At 42.5% G+C, this 22,248-nt stretch overlaps 1 protein-coding gene across 2 annotated transcripts in view; it reads right to left on the bottom strand.

Moving 5' to 3' along the window:
• The window catches only part of MRPS9 (mitochondrial ribosomal protein S9), a 1,235,001-nt gene that overhangs the window by 769,354 nt on the left and 443,399 nt on the right, over positions 1 to 22,248 (bottom strand). For both annotated transcript variants that reach the window (XM_044070995.1, XM_044070996.1), the window contains one exon: positions 10,435 to 10,514. In XM_044070995.1, the coding sequence (XP_043926930.1) occupies positions 10,435 to 10,514 (80 nt within the window). The remainder of the gene's footprint in view (positions 1 to 10,434; positions 10,515 to 22,248) is intronic.

The following is a 22,248-nucleotide window of genomic DNA, read 5'->3' as shown; positions in this document are numbered from 1 at the left end:
TAGACATAGTCAAGAGGGTCACCAAAGCTACGGATGAGGGAAAAACAGTGCATACCACCTATCTTGACCTGGCCAAGTGTTCGATACAATACGTCAATCAGGTATTGTCGACAAACTCTCAGAACAAATCCCTACACAACTTGCACGATTGCCAGTTGGCTCACAGATAGGACCCAAGAAGTCAAGATCGGTGACTCCACCAACGGACCGGTCACCAGTGGATTACCCTAGGGCTCTGTGTTAGGCCCACTCCTGTTTGGCATCTACTTTTCAGAAATCAAGGCTAATGTCAAAGGCTTTTGGCTCACTAAGTTCGCAGGTGACTGTACATTGAGAGCCATCAGATTCCCCCCACAACATCAACATCCTACAATAGGGTCTAACATAAACAAATGACTTGTTTGAAAGCCACAGATTAAGACTTAATGCAAAGAAATGTATTATAGCTCCCTTTGGGAAAGCATCCACCCAACCTAATTATTTCACAGATAAAACACGCCTAAGAGCTGACCTGACAGTTAGGGATCTGGGGACATAACCACACAGCAATCTGGCATTTAACCAACATGCAGCCAAGATAGTAAGAAAATATTTCTATGTTGCCCAACTCAAGCAAGGGTATGGTATCCAAGCCCATGGAAGTAACAATACCACTCTACTCAGCCCTTATCAGAGCCATCATCGAGTACAATGCCACCTTTGCAATGTACCTAGTCAGGGACTTGCAACAGCTGGAACACCCTCAAAGCTTCCTCACCATGAGAATCCAGGGTATGAATAACCTGTCCTACACAGATCACCTTAAGGTCCTGTTTCTGTACTCAGACTCCTACAGGTTTCTGAAAAGCAATCCAAGCCTAGCATATAATGCATTCCTGGGATCCAGCTCTGATGGATTTCTTGAATATCAGCAAGACAAACAATACTAGAAACACTAGATCCAAGGACCTGAACTTTGTCTACATCATAATCAGAACATGCTGGACGGACTGATGCAGTGGATATGAAAAGTGTACAAACAAGAAGTTATGTACTGAACATAACGCTCGATGTATGTAGTACATCTCGCCTCACATTCTTACCGTGGGTTCGGAGCCGAACCTCGGCTCCGACTCGGCCATATTCTAACTCGAAGTCTTTCAATTGGCTGGGCTAAGAGGTATCCCATACTGCACTGCTCCCTTTCCCCAGATCTTGTTTGCTTCAAAGCTCAATCACTCCCCTTCATCCACATGACACAAAGAAGGAAAAAGCATTCCAATAATGAAAGGAGTACTGAAACCAGAACTAAGCTTTAGGTCCTCCAGGATGGGGGCTGGAGGGGAGGGTTAGTAAGAATGTGAGGCAAGATTAACTACATACATCGAACGTTATGGTGAGTACATAACTTCTTGATGTTATGTAGTCCAATCTCGCCTACATTCTTACCCGTGGGACAGCGTCCCCAGCACCTGAATCCTGGCAGCCTCAGTGGAAAATACTCCTGAGCAATATGGAACCAAAGGAAGATCTGCCTCTGGATACCAAATCCAATATACAGTGAGTAATAAAGGTGTGAGGAGATGCCCATGTAGCTGCAGCACAAATATCATCCATAGACATCCTGGCCTGAAATGCTGTAGAGGTAGACATAGATCGGGTAGAATGAGCCTTCACTCTAAATGGTAAATCCTTACCACCTGAGGCATAAATGAAGGAAATACAACCAGAGATCCATCTAGACAAAGTTACTTTGGAAACAGAAGACCCAATTTTGTTTTCTGAAAATGAGACAAACAGCTGGTCTGATTTTCTAAGATCCTTCATTCTATGCAAATAAAAGCACAACTGCCGGTGAACATCCAACTGGTGAAATTTGAATTCTGCCCTATTAGAGAACTCTGGAAAAAATACGGGCAGTTCAATGGATTAGTTGAGATTATTAACCAAAGCCACTTTTGGTATAAAGGAAGGGTTTGGTCTGAGGGAAACCCTGTCCCTGTGAAAAATCAAGTAAGGCGGTCTTATTGACAAGGCTTGGAGCTCGGAGACACGCCTGGCTGAAATGATGGCTACCAAGAAGATAGTTTTCCAAGTCAAATATTTCATGCCACAAGTAGGTGCAGGCTCCAAGGGAGAAGTGGTAAGGCATTGTAGCACAAAATTTAGATCCCAAGGCATAACCGGTTCAAAGACTGGAGGGCGAAGCAGGACAGTGCCCTTCAAAAATGCCTTACAAAGTCTATGTGCCATTAAACTGAAGAGATCGGGGCTGTGTAAGGATCAATTTGCCTTTCATGAGCCCATATGGAGAATCTTTTCCATTTACTGGAATAAATCTTCCTGGTCGAAGGCTTATGGGAAGAAGATAGAATAAGAACCACTTCCGGAGAAAAACGATGAAACCTGATCAGTGATGGAAGTGGAGTAGCCAGGCTGTCAACCGGAGGTTTGAAGAGAGGGATGGAACTGCCCTGACATACGAGTCAGTAGGTCTGGTTGTGGGTCCAGAATCCAGGGTGCGTCCATAAGATAGGGATGGAGAAAGGTGAACCAAATTTGATGAGGCCAGTGTGGAGCAATCAGAATCATTTTGCTTCCCAAGGGTTGCGCTTTCTGAATAACCTTTGTCAGCAAAGGAACACGAGGGAAGGCATACAGTAGACCGGGGGGCCAATCGTGGACCAGAGCATCCCTGGGTGACTCTCCCTGAGGGGGAATAAGGGTGAAGTAGCTGCTGCACTTGGTATTGAGGGGACTGGCATATAGGTCGCAGCAAGGCTGACCCCATCTGCGGAAAATCTGCTCGCAACTTGACTGTTCAGGGACCACTCGTGAGGCATAAGAATAGCTGTGCTCAACCTGTCGGCGATTACGTTGGACTTCCCCTGAATGTGCGTTGCTACAAGAAAACATTGGGAAGACACTGCCCACTGCCACACTCGCATGGCCTCTCTGCAAAGGGGACAAGATCTGGTTCCACCTTGTTTGTTCAGATACCATACCACCGACATATTGTCTGAGTGGATCGCAATAATCCCGAGAGGAAGAAAGCTCTGAAGTGCTTGCAACGCTAGTAGCACTGCTCTCATCTCCAAGATATTGATATGTATCTCGTGTTCTTGCCACATGCCTTGGACTGTCCTGCCGAGATAATGCCCCCCCACCCCATCTGGGAGGCATCCGTGGTCACTGTGGCAACAGGAGGGGATGGAACAAAGGGTTTCCCCGCAATGAGATTGCTGGTTTGAAGCTACCAGCGTAGATCCTGCTTGCACCTGTCTGTGATTATTATGAGATGAGAAAGCGGCATATTCTGTAGAGACCACTGAGCGAAGAGCATCCACTGAAGGAGCCTCATGTGTAGCCTCGCAAGAGGGACCAGCATAATTGTTGAGGCCATTGTCGCTAACAATTTCAGAACCATTTTTGCCTTCACTTTCTTTAAAGGGAGCAACTCGTTTACCTGTTGTTGCAAACCTTGAATCCTTTCTTAAGGTAAAAATGCCCTCATGCGCATGATGTCTAACTTGGCGCCTACAAATGTGACGCGCTGTGAGGGTGACAAGGCAGACATTTCCCAGTTTAGGGTGACATCCAACTGCTGACACAGATTGATCGTGGCATCTCTGGTCTGTAGTAGTAGATGCCTAGTGGTGGCAGAGAGGAGCCAGTCGTCCTGGTACAGAAAAACTTGGAATCCCTGCTGTCTCAAGTGAGCTCTCACCACTGCCATACACTTGGTGAACACACTGGGGGCTGTGGTGAGACCAAAGGGCAGGGCTTGAAATTGAAAATGACTGGCTCCCAGCAGGAAGCGTCGGTGACTTCTGGATGTCCTGCCTATTTTTATATGGTAGTAAGCATCCTTGAGATCGATGGAGCACATCCACACATCTTTTCCCAACAATGGGAGAATAGATTGCAATGTGACCATTCGGAACTTGCACTTCTTCACGTGGAGGTCTAAGCGGCTGAGATCCAAGATGGGTCTCAGGTCCACTGTTCTTTTCGGCACCAAAAAAAAATCTGGAGCAAGTCCCTAATCCGAGCTGGTCTGAGGGGACATGCTGGATGGCTCCTTTTTCTAGCAGCTTTTGAATTTCTGAAGCTGTGGATTCCCTTTGATTGGGTGGAACATCTGGGATTCTTTTGATCGGCAGGGGGGGGAATGGAATGTGATATCCTCCGGAAATAATTTTTAATACCCACTGGTCCTGAGTGATGTGCTGCCAGGCTTCTGGGTATAGTGAGATGCAACCCCCGACTGGCTCCGGAGAAGCACAGTCAGGCCTCCCATCAGGAGCGCTGGTAGGAAGGACCACGAAAGGAGTCGTGGTCTCCCTGGTTATGTGGGCCTCCTCTGCCTCTAGGGCGACGTCCACCTGAGTTGCCACCCCCTCCCCTGCCCCTGGAGGGGGATTCACTTTGTGCATCAGGGAAAAATCTCTGTGATTTCTTGAACCACATTTTCCTACCCTTCTGTCTCTTGGGATAAGGTCTAGAAGGCATGGAAAAACGGACTCCCACGGCAGACAGAGTTTTACCCTCTTGCTCGCACCTAGTGAGAGTGTCTTTCACCTTGGTTCCAAACAAGGAGGAACCATCAAAAGGGGCGTTGGTGAATGTAGACTTAAAGGCCTCCGCGAAATTACAAAGGCGCATCCAGGAGCGTCTCCTGAGAGAAACCCCAAAACTCGCTGCCCTACTCGCTCCTTCGGCTGCATAGGAGATCAGCCTCATGGAGGAGTTAGCTATAGAATTTAAGGTAGACATCTGAATATTGACTTTCTGAGCCACTGCATCAGATATGTTACCTTGCAGAGCATCTCCAAGCTCTTTCAGGAGATCTCTTTGGAGCCTTGTAAAATGTGATAAGCAATTCAGTGACCGCAGAGTAAAGGCCGCTGAAGAAAACATACGCTTCCCATACCGGTCCATACTCCTAGATTCCTTGTTAGGGGGATGGACGGTAGATGAAGTCTCAGCCAGTTCCTTCTTGGTGGCAGCTGCCACCACCATGGCATCTACTGGGACGCCTTTCGTAAGAAAGTCTTTGTCAGCAGGGGCGGACAGAAATTTGTTGGGTCTCCTGGGGACTGGTTCCACAGTGTCAGGGGTTTCCCACACCCTACGACAAACCAGATCCAGGAGTTCGAAGGGTGGAGAAACCCAAGAGGCAGAAGGCTGAGCCCCAAAGGCCTTCAGGAACAGTGACTCCTCTTCAGAGGGGGGTTTTGAGGGCCAGTCGCCTCTCTGTTTCAAGATCTCTAGGATATCAGAAAAGGAGATATCCTCAGAGGACGACTTGGGGTACCCCTCTGATTCCTCGAGGTCAGTGTCTGACGCGAGAGACTCTTCCTGGGAGTCTTCCTCTAGCATGTTCTTTTTCTGGGGGGCTCCTCAGGCACAAACTCTGGTGAACCCGCAGAAAATGGGGCACCACTCATGGGCGTCTCCTGAGGCCTTGGGTCTCTGCTGTCCAAAGACAGAGGGTGATCAGAGACTGTTACCGGGGCTGGAGGGGGAAGAGTGTCAGAACTGTTTGATGCAGCTGAGGATCTGGCCAGCATGCTCCACATGACCTCGAAAGCTAGTCCCCCCGGCTCCGAAGATCAACTAACCATGGAATCTCTCGGTGCAGAGGGGACAAGGTCCAAAGGAAGAGTCTGGCTCACTCTAGCTGAAGCACCGAGTGGGAGGCTGGGAGCCAAAGAGCGTCCCGAGGCCTTCCCTTCGGGTCCGACCGAGGAACCATGAATCCTGGACCCCGTGGACGGAGCCGAAGGGGTCGGAGCTGAGATCAGAGCCAATGGGCCATCGGAGCCGACCTAGAAGCATCATACGGCGCCGACCGCTCTGGCTCCGAAGGCTGGGATTTGCTCGGAGGAGGATCTATCGACGATGGATGGGTGACTGGCTCCGGAGCCGACTGGGCTGGAGCCGAAAGCAGTTTAGCCAGCACCGGTGATTGGAGCAGTCTCTGCACCACTCTATCCACATCTACATCAGAGAGTGTCCTGGAGGACCTAGAGGACAACGTGGGAGGTCAGAAGGAGACCTGCAAGAAGGAGAGACCGGTCTAAAAACTGGAGACTGGCTCCGAACTAGCATCTCAGTCACCGGCTCCGAAGAACTGGGAGCCGATGTAGGTCCTGTAGCTTCAGAAACTTCCTTTGGCACCTAAGACAGTGGAGCCGAGGATGCCAGAGTAGATTTGGTAACTTTCTCCGGACATTTTGGCGGGAGAGAACTTAGCACTAGAAGACCTCTCCAAAACTTCCTCAAAGGAGGGTTTCAGTAGACCCTTCAGTATCAGCTTGTTCTTCCATTCTTGAAGAACATGAGGGCTGAACGCATGACAAAAAGCACAAGATTCCTGAAGGTGTATAGCCCCCAAACAATAAACACATACTGAATGCCCATCGGTAGAGACATCTTGTACCCAAATTTACTACACTTCTTGATGCCCGAAGGCTTATGTTCTTTAGTATCTTTAGACACAGTAGGCAGGATACTAAAATACAACACCACAGACTAACCAGCAAAAAGTGCGGAAACAATAATTAAAACTACAGACAACACACCAGGACCTCTAATTCAAATGGTCCTGAAGGACAAACACTAAGAAGGACTAGGCCCTCTAACTTAAACGGTCCTAGCCCGTAGGGAGATAGCTGACGGGATGCCAGTAAAGTAGATAAAGAAACAGAAGGAGCGCAAAACTACTTAACCACAACACACACGCAGACACAGCTATGAAAACAGCGTTTGGAGCAAAAAATTTGTCAATTAAGATGCAAACGTTATACTTAGCCACAGCCAAGAGGAAGACCATGTCTGAGCTTTGCGAGCGGCAAATGAGATCTGGGGAGAGGGAGTAGTGCAGTATGGGATACCTCTTAGCCCAGCCAATTGAAAGACTTTGAGCTAGAGTACGGCCGAGTCGGAGCCGAGGTTCGGCTCCGAACCCACGGATAAGAATGTAGGCGAGATTGGACTACATAACATCCCATATTAAAATGCCAGTTTTTTGTGATATAAAAAAATGAGACCACAATAAATCGTTTCAAACCTTTTCCCACCTTTAATGTGACCTATAACCTGTACAATTAAACTGAAAAACAAACCTGTTAGAAGAAAAAATATAAAAAATAAAAAACATACAATAAGCTGGTTGTATATGTGTGCACACCCTTAAACTAATACTTTGTTGAAGTATCTTTTGATTTAATTACAGTATTTGGTCTTCTTGGCTACACACCTGCCATGAATTAAAGAGACACTTATTAACCCCAAATAAAGTTCAGCTGTCCTAGTAGGATTTTTCTGATGTTTAATCAGTTGCCTGCTACAGCAAAAGCCGTGGCTCAGAGAGAGCTTATAAAGCATCAAAGGGATCTCACTGTTGAAAGGTATCAGTCTGGAGAAGGGTACAAAAAATTTCCACAGCATTGGATATACCATGGAACACAGTGAAGACAGTCATCAAAAAGTGGAGAAAATATGGGTCAGCAGTGACACTGCAAAGAAATGGATGCCCCTCCAAAATTGATGAAGAGACCTAAAGCAACACTGAAGGAGCTGCAGGAATTTCTGGCACCTACTAGCTGTGTACTACATGTGACAACAATCTCCCGTATTCTTCATATGTCTGGGCTATGGGGTAGAGTTGCAAGATGGAACCATTTTCTTACAAAGAAAAACATTCAGGCCCAGCTAAAATGTGCAAAACAATATATCAAGTCTCCCAAAAGCATGTGGGAAAATGTGTTATGGTCTGATGAGACCAAGGTTGAACTTTTGGGCGACAATTCCAAAAGGTAAGTTTTGATCAAAAACACTTCGCATCACCATAAAATACCATCTCCATGATGAAGCCTGGTGGTGGCAGTATCATGCTTTGGGGTTGCTTTTCTTCAGCTGGAACTGGGGCTTTAGTCAAGGTGGAGGGAATTAAGAACAGTTCTAAATACCAGTCACTTTTGGCCCAAAACCTTCAGGCGTCTGCTAGAAAGCTGAAGATGAAGAGGAATTTCACCTTTCAACATGACAATGCCCCAAGCATATATCCAAATCAGCAAAAAAATGGCTTCACCAGAATAAAATTAAAGTTTTGGAATGACCAAGCCAGAGCCCAGACCTGAAGCCAATAGAAAATCTGTGGGATGACCTGAAGAGGACTGTGCACAAGAGATGCCTTCGCAATCTGACATATTTGGAGCACTTTTGTAAGGAACAGTGGGAAAATATTACCAAGTCAAGATGTGCCATACTGATAAGACTCCTACCCAAGAAGACTGAATGCTGTAATTAAATCAAACCGTGCTTCAACAATGTACTAGTTTAAGGGTGTGCACACTTATGCAACAAGCTTATTGCACATTTTTTATTTTTTTATATTTTTCCCCTAACAGATGTTTGTTCTTCAATTGAATTGTACAGGTTATAGGTCACATTAAAGGTGGGAAAAGTTTTGAACTGATTTATTGTGGTCTCGTTTTGATCACAAAAACCTGGCATTTTAACAGGGGTGTGTACACTTTTTATATCCACTGTATGTGTCCCAAAGGATCTTTGCACTATGGAATAACCTCCCTATCTACATGAAGCACAGTTCATTCCCTGCCTCTGCTCAAAAGAAAACTTTATCATCGGATGGGAAATCAAATTCACCCTCAGCCTGGCCCCTATGTCTCTGATGGACAGAGATCAACAATAAGTAAATGAATCTCCAACTAACATTCCCCACCCATAACCCTTAGCTACTTCTTTACTACCATACCTCACCACATAGGTTTCCAAAGAATTCCGGGACAAACTGGGTTGGGTAGCAAGGCTAGGCTTGTAAAGACCCTAGTAGTAATTAGCCTAGTATGAACCTAAAAAGTCGGTATGCTTAGGTATTGCTTGGTCTTGTTGATGTACTTTGCTATCTTAATGTTACAGGATGAGTACATCCACATAGAAAGTGAATGAAAATCTGCACACCGTTTATATTTTCAGATCTTTACAAAGTCACATATGGAAAACATGGCGAAAATTCAGTTGTATTATGGGTAATACTCACACCTCTCAACCTCTTAGTGAAAGAAATCTGGACAAAACAAAATAATGGAGGGACAAAGACCCAAAATAGGGACAAATTTTAAATATTGCACTGATAAACATTTTTAGAACATTATTTGTGTTAGCATGCATTTTTTCAGAAGCATATGAAATCTGAAACTCAAACAAATGACATTTAGTGACTTCAATCCTCAATGACTTGTTAGAAAAATGCAAACTTTATGAGGAACACACCAAAAATATAAGGAAAAAAATCTAGACACTTTTAGAGGCAGGGTAATACCACAGAAATCTCTTTTCTTTTTTAACCTTTTTAATTTCATTCATACAGCATTACTAGACAGTACAGGAAAACGTCAGAATGAAAATCATTTTTTAACTTTAAGGTATCCTGCTATGCACAACCTACATCTAAATTTTTAGTAAATTATGCATAAACCGGCACAATAATCATAATGATTCTATATACTTATAAGGACAAAATACAGTTTATAAACCGTAATCTAGGCTGTGATGCATATTATTCTCATCTAAACTCCTTCGCCCAGAAACATACAGACTATGTGCTTCACAAACTAAATACAAACGTAACCACCCCAGCACTACTTTTATTAATCATTTTAAGTAACACTTACAAGACATAACAGTAACCCATTCAACTCATACAGTAAAATAGCACAGACAGAAAGAGAAAGGCTATCCATTACACAACTTGGCTACCAAAACTAGACCACTAAAACAAACAAGTGTCTAATATATGCAAGTATTGATCTTTTATCAGTAGATTCAGTACTCCAGCTACTGGGGAGATGTATGGAAGTTTTCTTCCAGGACTTCTGCTAAAAAGGAGCTTTGCCCAGTATTCACTTAAATATATATTTCGCCACAGATTGCTGAATTTTTTTTAGGTTCAACTGCAGTACTTTCCTGAAGGAAGTGAAACGCTCTACCCCTCGACAGCTAATGGAGGTCTGCCCACACTTAAAAGAAGCATCTTGTCCTGACCCACTGGAAGGTATACAGGCTATGTGCAAGATCTCCTCTCTGAGTGGTAATGGACTAACATTCCAAATGATGAAAAAGCTCCCCGATCACCACACACACACACACACACACACACACACACATAACAGTGTTCACATCAATGGCCAAAAACCTTACATGATTGGTATAATAAGATAAAGCTGTGGTCTCAACCTCCCAGCCCGACCCCTTTTTTTTTTTAATTTTCTGTAATGCCCGCCGACACCAGGTTTCAAAAGCCGGGATAAATACAGGGAAGTAATAGACACACCTGCCTCATGCCCTTTCCTACCAGAATTTTTTCAAGATATAAACTGACAACTTGGCAGCTGAAATCCTTTAAATATAACATTTCATACTTACATATTGTAATGAGTAATATGTCTGCTTGCCAGTATAAAACAGAAAATGGAATGGACGTCCATCTGGTGCCCACTGGATTGCTAATAAAAAAGGGGAAGAAAGAATACTAGGATTATAATTTTAGTTAATGCAAAGCAAGTGAATAACACAAAAGCCTAATAAATACATTTTGTGAGTTTAGTTGACAAAAAAATTCTTAACACGTCATCTAGTCATATTTATTCAAACAGAAGAGCAACTAGCACCATGAAGCGTACAAGGCAATAAAAGTAAACAATTAAAATACATTTCAGGCATCTATCAAATGCATTTCTCTGGTTCATATTTCTTTACAGAGTTCTACAGACAGGTATGAGATGCAAGACACTGACTTCTGCTAATGAGGATATATTGTCAGTTTGCATACATACAACATACAAAGCATAATAATCACTAACGTATTTCAAAGGGACTGTGCAATCTACACTGATCCTTGACCTTTGTCTTCTGCACCCATTACATTATCCAAATCATAAGTGTCTCCCTTGCACTCAAGCAATTTCCCCCTAACAGAAAACAATGGGTCTATATCAGATGAACGAAAAATCCGTTCATCGAATACGTATAGATCAAAGCTTCACGGACATCGAAAACAGTACTGTGGGGTCTCAGTACAGTGAGGATTAGAGTATTTGCATTCTCGGAGTTAGAATATATATTTACAATTTCCATGACATTTCGATCATTATGCATTCGATGAATGGATTTTTCGTTCATCTGATATAGACCCGAAAATAATTGCTCATAACCTCAGAAGATAGGAAGAGCAATGAAACCATACCACAAAACTAATGCTCTATTTACCATCTTCTTACCAATAATCAAAGTCATAAAATGTCTCACCAGATGCATCACTTCTTATGGCTTAACATGCCCAAAAGATATGGCTTTCAGAGCCTTTGCAGTACTTCAATTATTCACTATCCACAACTCCTTTGGCATGAGCTGCACCAGTAAGCAAGGTAAATACTTATCTCATTAAACAGCTTCTCACTGCCTCTATGCTCATGGCTTCTATTCTAACAAAATCTTCTAGCTGGTTACCTACTTCAAGCATTAACCTTAGGCAACACAGACTTTGCTGTTATGGGCATCACCTTCCAAGCTCAGATGGGCTAAGTGCTTTAATACATGAGACCAATTACTTTGAACAGACAAGCTGCATAAAACATCACTGAGACTTGCAAAAAAGCATGCAGTCATTGCAAAGCAGCTAATCATTGCCAGATGACAAAAAACTGCTGCAAACCTCTCACAAGTCAAGTGGAAAAGATGTCACAATAAAAGTCTCAAATTGAGGCGATACTCCAGACTTAAATCTCTCCCAATATCTCTCAATAAAGGGAAAAAAATAAATATTTTGCACAAAGATTCAGTAGTCAATATCACATATTCCTTATTCAAAAGCTTTTAGAAGCCCAAGGGTGGAAGCCTTCTTCACAGTACGTCAGTCTTCCAGCTATGTTTTTGTAGATGACCATAGGACACTGTGAATTATCTGGGTTTCAGTTAGTTATTTAATTCCACCGATTACTGGGAAATTATTTTTTCTGGGACTAGGTTTGCTGAGCTAAGTGCCTCAACCAAACAATAATTATGTGTGACACATATTACCTTAACGATGCCATGCCTTGGGTCACCAATTGTACATTCAGAACAGAGTAGTTAAACTGCACTTTCAAGGCTGACCTAACAAGAGTTCCTCCTGTGAGAATGCTGCATGTCATCATCTCATTCTGACTGCCAGTAAAGGAGCATCAGTTCTCCTTGTTCTAGGAAAGCAATCAAATGTCCCAAATGAATGCCACACCATCAAGTAAGTTTTCATGTGAACTATCACTGAAGAGAATAGTTTCAGGGATTCAACCTTCCACAGGAGTTAAAATTTTATAGTTAGGATTTTCCAAACAAATATGTTTCATGAACTGTCTCTGCAGGGTCATGTTCTATGCTGGATGTCAAACGGGAAGCATCAATGATGACATATCTTGACTAATGTGCTGGGCAATCCAGAGAATTTTATATTTTTAATCCAATTCTATATCAAGTAGGGCAAGCAGAGCAAACCATTACACTGTCACTGATGATTCCATAATAACAGTGAGAAAATGTTATGCATCCTTCTTGGTGTATCAACAGCAGTCCATCAACAGGATCAAAGTCCAGTTCTCACATACTCCTCACAGACAACCTGAATGGTAGCTTTTGGGAAGGACCATCTGAAATGACAAAGTTTTGTGAGACACCCCATATAAAGTCATCCATGTGGCACTCAAGCACTCCCAACGATATTGCAGCTTCCCTGTAGTGAGTAGAGAACAGCAAGGTCAACCTGTGAGATTCTCCCTCCTGACAATGTCTTTCAGTTTGTCATACCAGTGCGGTGATGCATCTATCAGACCCATAAACACACTCAGGCCTCCACAGCTGTCTTACGCATTTTGTCACAGGAGAGGGACAATCATTAATAGAGTGCGCCACACAACTGTTAAAACACAGATGTGCACATAATTAACTTTTCACTGCTTTTGACAGATTATGTTAAAGGGAGACTAAAAGATTCTGATGTACAGACTGGTGAATCTTTGGAAGTTCTTTTCAGAAAAGCCCTTCAGACACTCTAGCCACAACACACTCTGAGGAAATTTCTTTTTTTGGAGCTTTTTTGAAGGTGTATGCTCATTGAGTGAAGATGTTTCTGAAGCAGTTGAAAACGGTGGACAAAAAACACATTATTACCTGGCAACTGACACAGAGAGTTAAGGCTATGAGCTGTTAAAACAGCTAGTTTCTGTGGTAGAGGCTTTGATTCTCTCGCCTTCATTTGCGAACTGTGTGACCTTGAGCAAGTCACTTAACCAGGCAGTGCTTGGAAGCAACTTGCACTAGAAGCCTGGCAACTACCTATGACGCTACTACATTATATTCTATGAAACTATCTTTCCAGCTGCATATTTAGTATTTTTTGCTGACTCACAAAAGTCCTCAGCCAAGAGTGCTTTGTGTTCCATGTCAGAATGGTATCTGATCAGTTCCTGACTCAATGAGAATATTGTGTACACATGCCATGTTAACAGACCCTTCTGTGCCTGTGACATCAGTTGGATGAGAAATATCAGGTTATGCTAGTTTGAGTCCTGCAGACTTACAAATCTGCCCTAAGATTTCAGCTAAGTGTGTTGTTCACCTTTTTCTCTGTCCACAAATATTATGGCTTGACATTTCTTTGTGACCAAAGCTACTACTATATTGCAGAACCAGGGACTACTTCACTCGACTGGTACCAAATTATTCCTAATGTCAGAGTTTCCATCTCACCTTTATTTCCATCTTCAAAGTTCTTCTGTATCATTTCTGGTAAATCTCTAACCCCAAAATGACATTTTATTGACACAATGGAGCTATATATCTATCTTGATTTTGCAAAGCCTGTTATAATGCACCCTTACACAAATACTGCCATACCTCAAGTACTACTGCTCTATCCTTGCCAATGATGATTTAGAGTCCTTTCTATTCTGCACTGTCAGCCTTTTTGTAATATACCTTGTTACCCATTTCAAACTTTGCATAGTATCATAAGACATTACTAGGTTATTGGCCCTGAGGCCCTTATAAGCCTAACCAAGAGTTTAGACCATGTACATACAAGTCAGCAACCAAAGCCCATTTTCAATGGAAACACAGGTGGAATCCCAGGGCTGTATTTTCTGTTTCACGTTCAGTTATCCAGGTTGCTCTTAAAAAGGGATAATGAAGGTACTCTGCTTGACGTGGAGAAGGAGTCTATTATACAGATGGGGGAGTCTAGGACACAACTCTGTCCCGCCAACAAGTCCTATTGATTCACAGACAAGGTTGAGGTCACGCATGCGGGTTACTTGAGTGGAGCTTGACTTGTGGATATGCAGCAGTCACATCAAGATGGGGTCTGAGATTGCTTTGTATGCCAGACAGAGGTCACCTCTGAGGAGTCTTTAAGAAACTGAGTACAGTGACAAGGCTTTTAGCCTATCTGTATAAGGCAGATGTTTCAGGTCCTAGATTCTTCTGGTGAGGAACCTCTGTGGTCTCTCCAGCTGCTGCATGTGTTTTGTGAGGTACGTGCAGAAGGGGGCATTGCACTCAATAACTGGCCTAATAAGGGAAGAATACATGGATGTTATGACCTCCTTATCCCTGGATGAGATACACTTACTTATGAGGTGGGCCATGTAGAAAGCTTTCTGTACAATGGATGCAACATTGGGGTTGGGAGGATGGCCTTACGGTTAAGGTGTATGCCTTACAAACACAAGGCACAGGGTTTGAGTCTCACAAGGGATAATTGGCTAGGCTTAAAATGGCTCTCAAGGGCAGTTAGCCTAGTACTAATATATGAACCTATATGAACATGGTGGTCAAAAGTCAGGTTGCTATCAACCAGGGTTACCAAATCCCTCACACCTGATTGCATGCTTAGGAGGTTGTTATTAATGAGATAATATATGGGGACGTCCCTCTCCTCACAGGGGATGATGATGCACTTTTTGGCATTCAGCTTGAGACCATGTTTCTGGCACCAGTCATTTGTTTGGGTGAGACCCTCTTGAAGCACGTCCACATCACTTGGGGAATTTATGACCATGCCCAGCTTGCAGTCATCTGCAAACTTGGTCAGCCATACCCACTGGTTTTGGCCTGCACCTCAGAGAAGTATATCCCGATTAAGAGAGGCCCCAAGAGCAATCCCTGGGGTACGCCGCTCATCATGGGTCTACTGCTCGAGTTATCTTCACCGATCTTGATTAGGATGGGTTCTATCAGTGACCCAGTTTGCTACCAATCTGGTAACATATGGATTAATGCCAAGTTCAGAGAGTTTATCCATTATGCCCAAGTAGGGAACAGTGTCAAAGGCTTTGACCAGGTCAAAGAAGGCAGTATGCACCGTCTTCCCCTGATCCATGGCTTTGGTGATTGTCTCAAAGAAGTCAACCAGATTTAACAGACACGAGCTCCTCTTGACAAAGCCAAACTGTGTGGGGTCGAGTGTTTGGAGGTTGCCACTGTCCCTGTTTATGAGTTCCATGATAATCCGTTCCATGGCCTTGCACATCAGGCTAGTTAGGCTGATAGGTCTATAATTTCCTGGATCGGTGGATGCTCCACCTTTGTGCAAAGGGATGACGGTGGCTATCCTCCACTCGGCTGGAACAAACCCAGTACTCCGGCTTTGGTTGAACAGGGTGTCTAACAGTGCTCAAGTTCATGCCTGAGGTCATGTAGGATGCAGCCTGGGAGGTTATCGGGTCCCATGGAGGCTGTATTTTTTTGCCTTTGAGAGGGCAGTCATTGACCTGTTCTCTAGAGATAAGGGAAGGGAGCAGGTACTGGGGATGCCCTGATTTACTGATGGGATGGACAGAAGGGTGAAATTTTTGCTGAATCTGTAAGCTAGTAGATTGGTTATATATCTACATAATTTGTGTATGTGGTGTCCTTGACCATCAGTTCTGAACAGATCTGGGTGCTTCCTTTGAGACCGAGGACATATGTGAAGAAGGCTTTATGACTGTCCCTAGTAGATGTGGCCAATTTGGACTCTAATTTGGCTTTAGAGGATTTCACTATTGCTCTTATTTGCCTGTTCAGGCTAAGGAGAATTTGCTTCCAACTGGGCACTTGCTCCTTCTTGGTCCTGGACAGCATTTTTTTCCTTTTGTTATATAGTTTATTTACTGCAGATGTCCACCAGACAGGTTTACTCTTCCTTGAGAGGATGATTTTGTCCTGTCAGGTATTCCTGATTCCATACATTTATATAAATGCTCATACAGTGCTTTGGTGTAGATTTGGACATTGGTGCCAGTTCCTACAGAGGGGGAGGGGGGCTGTGAAGCTGTTTATACCATCCCTCAGGAGGTTGTAATCAGCTTTGGAGAAGTTTTTTTTTGTTTGACCCTAGCTAGAAGGGAGAGAGGGGGGATTGTGACTTCAAATGTGACTGCTGTATCGTCAGATCTTACCAGGCAGGATGATACTGTAGGGCTGCTGCAATGGTTACTCTTGTTGGTTAATAAGTCCAAGATATTATCACCTCTTGTGGAGGTATCGACTAGCTGTTCCAAGGCATTTGCATTGATAAAATTGAGGAATCTCTCAACATTTGTGTCCTGGCCCGAGTAGTTTTTCCAATCTATGGTTGGGTAGTTAAAGTTGCCCAGGATCAGGGTAAAGGGTTGAACCTTGATAGATTCGAAGTGGTCCAGATAGGTGGAGTGGACACCTTGATTTGAATAGGGGTATTGTCAACGGTTAACTGCAACTGGAGTGTCACCTGTGTGTCATACTGTTTTGACCAGCCTGGAGGTGTGTGTGTCTTTAATATATATTGAAACTCCAGCTCCTTTGGCTTTGCTGTCCACAGTTTGGGGTCTGAATGCATGACAGGATGAGTAAAACCAGGTAAGGCTGGGGTGCTCTGTGCAGCTTTGAACCAGGTTTCTGGGACTGCACAAATGTCAGCATCTTTCAGGGTTAATGCTTGCAATGAGTGCAGTTTCATGTTTAGACTCCTAGCATTTAGCAGCATGACCTTTAATTTGCTTTTTGTTGAAATTATTATGTTGGTAATATCGACCTCATTACTTTTCCTAAAAAGGGCCCTATGGGGGAGGCAAGGGCCTTTGCCAGAAGCCTGAAGCCCAAGTGAGACAGATGCAGGCCGTCTCTAGCAAAGCATCGTGGTCTGTCGATCATAACTTCCCAGGCTGTCAGGCACTGGATCCCCCTGGAATGACACCAAAAACTAAGCCAATTGTTCAAGTCAATCATTTTCTGCTTGTACTGAGGCATCATTCTGGGTGATGGTAGAATGCTGCTTAAGACTAGGGACATACCTGCCTGGGACACACATTTAGTGAGCTCAATCATGTTTCTCTTCATATAGTCCAGGAAGGTATGTCTCACGTCATTCATGCCAACAAGGACTATGACAGAGTCATAACAGTACCTGCTGTTGAGAGACTTGAGTGCGTGTGTGCTATGGCGGATTCTGGCACCTGACAAATAACTGTGACTTTCTCCTTATTCAGCCTGGTGAGAGGCACATCTGTGTTTCTCACAATGGAGTCTCCTATGACCAATATGTTGTGTTTATGCTTAGGCCTTAGTGGTTGCGAGACACAGGTGTCTGGACTGTACATGGTATGCGGTGTGGAGGGTTGTGGAGCTCGCGTGTGTTTTTGCCTCTGAGGTCTACTTTGTTTGGGTTTGTTTTTGTTGAGAATCTCCACATATTTGGGTGTGTTTTGTGTAGTTATGTTGAAAACCTTCGCAGTGCCAGATATAATGGCTTGTAAGGGAGAGAGCTTAGACTCTAGTTTCTTAATGCAATTGCATCTCTCACAAATTGTGTTCCTAGGTGGTAATAGTAGATGGTTGTCCATGTACATGAGGCAGATACTACACTGTCTCAGGATGCCCATATTAACCAGGCTGGCAGGAGAAACCGTAGGAAATTGTACATCCATATTTGTCAGAATCTGAGGGAGAGAAGCTAGGGAGAGCTAAGGGGTAGGCCTAAAGCCCATGTGCTTAAACCAAAACTAAGAGGCTTAGAATAACAAAATTTAAACAGGCTAAAAACAAGCAGTAATAAATGCAGTAGAAAAGATGCAATTGAACACTTAAGAGAACAAGTAGCAGAAAAGCAAGATAAAGTAATAGAGTAGGAGGACGAAACACAAATGCTGTAAAAGCAGCTAATAAATATATATATTTTTTGAGTGAAGTGGAAAGGGAAAAAGGAACAGAAGATCATTCAAGGTTAAGAAACTAAGGGGGTTGGGCCTTCCCAAATGTTCTCTCTGTATTAAGTAGAATGAGCTAAGAGACTGGACTGGGAGGAGTGTGCGTCTCAGATCAAATTTACAGTAGGGGCAGGCAACTGCAAAGCCACCAAGTTAAAAAAAAAAAAAAACAAGACAATATGAAGGGAGGGTGGGAAACTATGCTATAGCTACTAGTTCCACTATTTTAGGCAGAAAACACTACAGAAATGTTTATCACAGCAGAAAGAGAGCAGTGAAAGACTAAACAAAAGTTTTAAACAGGAAAAGGAGCAAGGAAACCCTAGAGAATGATTTTAACTGCAAACACATCAGTTACATGATACACTCCTTGGCAGGAAAATCAGAACAAACAGATGCGTTGCAAATGGAGAACATTTCCAGTTAACATCCTTCACAGAGTGAAACTAGCTAAAAAGCTTTACAAACAGTTAGTAACAAAAGTGATTTAACAGTCCCAGTAAGGCAGACAACTGCAGTACAACAATGCAGATTAGTTTATATCAATAAACTACAGTAAAAGTAGGGAGCAGACTTGAAAAAGTGCAAAAAATGGTAAGAATAAGCCATCACTTGTGGCACATATTTGTTTACATTTTGCTCTCCAACTTCTGTCCAAATATAAAGCTTTAGCAAATGCTCATATTGACAATCACAAGGCTAAAATATATTACCCACTGCCATATTTTTTAGGGTCACTTCCACAACAGGTAACTAAACAAACAGCACAAGGAAGATTTGTGTTCTTACCATACACAAGCTAAATACTGACACCACAGACACTCTGCAAAGTATTTTCTATCATAAGACCACAATGTAACGCCGCTTCCCAGTCCCATCCACTACCACCTTTTATTTTAACATTCTGTTAGTGTTTGAATATTCCCCCTAGGAGCCCAGTACTCGAGGACTGTATTTTGTCATGGTCAGTACTGATGTTCTCTGCCAAAAGTCTATATAATTAATGAATTCTCTATCACAGGCACTGAATAACTTTTGAAGTACTCAATGATTGATTATCAAGCAAAACAATTAAATTTTTTACAGTTCCGATTTTCTCTTTGCATTCAGTTTTCAGTACCCTCTCCACTTTACTCTGACTCAGTCTACTGTTTATACCTGTGTAACCATTTCTCTCCACAAATGGTACACATACCTACAACATCAATGACAGTTTCTACTACAAATCACTATATCTTAAAATCATTCCCTTTGGAAAGTAAATTTATGTTGCAATCTTCTGTATTTTCACATATTTCATTATTCAATTATTTTAACTTGTTCACCTCTGTTTAGACAGCCTTCAACCCAGTGATGGGTGCTGTGACATATGGTTCATCTGTCACATTTAACTAATGGATTTGTACCTGATTTGTATCTGATAAAGACAATCTTAGTGCTCTGCCCAACTTGATGCTTAATTTCTGTTTGTTAAAATACGCTGTCTCCTGTATTGTCTGATGTCTTGCCTGAAAATGTATTTTAAGACTAACTTCAGAGGCAAAATTAAAATCATTGCATACTCTTACCATTAAAGTTATCTACCTTTTACATTTAAGCATGCAGAATCTAATGTCTTAAAAGCAAGCACTGCATTTGACAGCACCATGTCTTTATGCATCTGACTACATCTTTTCTTAAAATCAGGCAGTAATCTCAAACACAAACTGTCTCAGATAATCTGGTCAAAAGTAGAGCATGCCTCATAAATCCAATTAAATTTTTTTCCGTCTAGTTACTAAAGTGGAAATGAATTGTCTCAACAGTTCTGAAATTTCCAGTGAAATGTCCCTGACTCTTAGTTATGTGACAGTTCATCTGGAAGGACTTTTTTAAAATTTTTTATTTTAGCTTAGTAAACACAGTCCATATCATGAAATACATTCTTGAGTTTTTTTAGAGTGTTTATTATCATACAGTGGCTATAAAAAGTGTACACACCCCTGTTAAAATTCCAGGTTTTTGTGATAAAAAAATGAGACTACAATAAATCATTTCAAAACTTTTCCCACTTTAATGTGACCTATAACCTGTACAATTCAATTGAAAAACAAACAAATCTGTTGGGAAAAAAATATAAAAAATAAAAAAGTACAATACGCTGCTCGCATAAGTGTGCACACCCTTAATCTAATACTTTGTTGTGTGTGCACACCCTTAAATTAATACTTTGTTGAAACACCTTTTGATTTAATTACAGCATTCAGTCTTCTTGGGTACACACCTGGCATCAATTAAAAAGATTCTGATCAACTCAAATAAAGTTCAGCTGTCCTAGTAGGATTTTCCTGACATTTACTCAGTTGCGTGCTACAGCAAAAGCCATGGTTCGCAGAGAGCTTACAAAGCATCAAAGGGATCTCATTGCTGAAAGATATCAGTCTGGAGAAGGGTACAAAAAAATTTCCACAGCACTGGACATACCATGGAACACAGTAAAGACAGTCATCAAAAAGTGGAGAAAATATGGGACAACAGTGATGTTGCAAAGAACTGGACGTCCCTCCAACATTGATGAAAAGACAAGATGAAAACTGTTCAGGGAGGCTGCGAAGAGACCTACAGTAACACTGAAGGAGCTGCAAGAATTTCTGGCAAGTATTGGTTGTGTACTACATGTGACAACAATCTCCCATATTCTCTACGTCTGGACTATGGGGTAGGGTTGCAAGACGGAAGCCTTTTCTTAAAAAATATCCAGGCCCGGCTAAATTTTGCAAAACAATACATCATGTCTCCCAAAAGCATGTGTGAAAATGTGCTACAGTCTGATGAGACCAAGGTTGAACATTTTGGCCACAATTCCAAAAAGTACGTTTGGTGCAAAAACACTTCGCATCACCAAAAGAACACCATCCCCACGGTGAAGCATGGTGGTGGCAGTATCATGCTTTGCGGTTGCTGTTCTTCAGCTGGAACTGGAGCTTTAGTCAAGGTGGAGGGAATTATGAACAATTCCAAATACCAGTCACTTCTGGCCCAAAACCTTCAGGTGTCTGCTAGAAAGCTGAAGATGAAGAGGAATTTCACCTTTCAACATGATAATGACCCCAAGCATACATCCAAATCAACAAAAGAATGGGTTCAGCAGAAGAAAATTAAAGTTTTGGAATGGCCCAGCCAGAGCCCAGACCTAAATCCAATAGAAAATCTGTGGGGTGACCTGAAGAGGGCTGTGCACAAGAGATGCTCTCGCAATCTGACAGATTTGGAAAGGACGAGTGGGCAAATACTGCCAAGTTAAGATGTGCCATGCTGATAAGACTCCTACTCAAGAAGACTGAATGCTGTAATTAAATCAAAAGGTGCTTCAACAAAGTATCAGTTTAAGGGTGTGCACAATTATGCAACCAGCTTATTGTATGTTTTTTATTTTTCTCCTAACAGATTTGTTTGTTTTTCAACTGAATTGTACAGGTTATAGGTCACATTAAAGGTGGGAAAAGTTTTGAAATGATTAATTGTGGTCTAATTTTTTATATCACAAAAACCTGGCATTTTAACAGGGGTGCGTACCCTTTTTATATCCACTGTACATAAGTGAGATTCTGTACTTTGAAATCAACCTCTGTTACCAGCAAAAAGCTTAATCAAACTAGTCAAGTTTTCAGCACACATCAAGACTGCTCTTTTGTACATCCAAGCTAAAACAGATACAGACACTGGTCACACTCTAAACTTCAGCAAAAGAAGTGTAGGGTCATTGCTAGAAAAAAAAAAAAACATTGCCAGAAAATCTAAACACTACTGCAAATCTGTCAAGCTGCAGTAAGTCTCCCACTGCACAGATATTACAATGAAAGTCCCACAAAAAGGGACTAACTGCAGACTTATCACCTACTTTTACTGCTGGAATACATCAGTGCTGATGACATTACAGATGTGTAAAGAACATACCACTGTAGTAAATGTCTGAAATGGATCACTGCTGCAGTAGTCATAA

Source organism: Protopterus annectens, chromosome 5.part0 (assembly GCF_019279795.1).
Source record: "Protopterus annectens isolate FY-2018-M chromosome 5.part0, PAN1.0, whole genome shotgun sequence".
Lineage (NCBI taxonomy): Eukaryota > Metazoa > Chordata > Ceratodontiformes > Protopteridae > Protopterus > Protopterus annectens.
The sequence above is the reverse complement of the archived record's forward strand: the minus strand, read 5'-3'. Positions and strand labels throughout refer to the sequence as shown.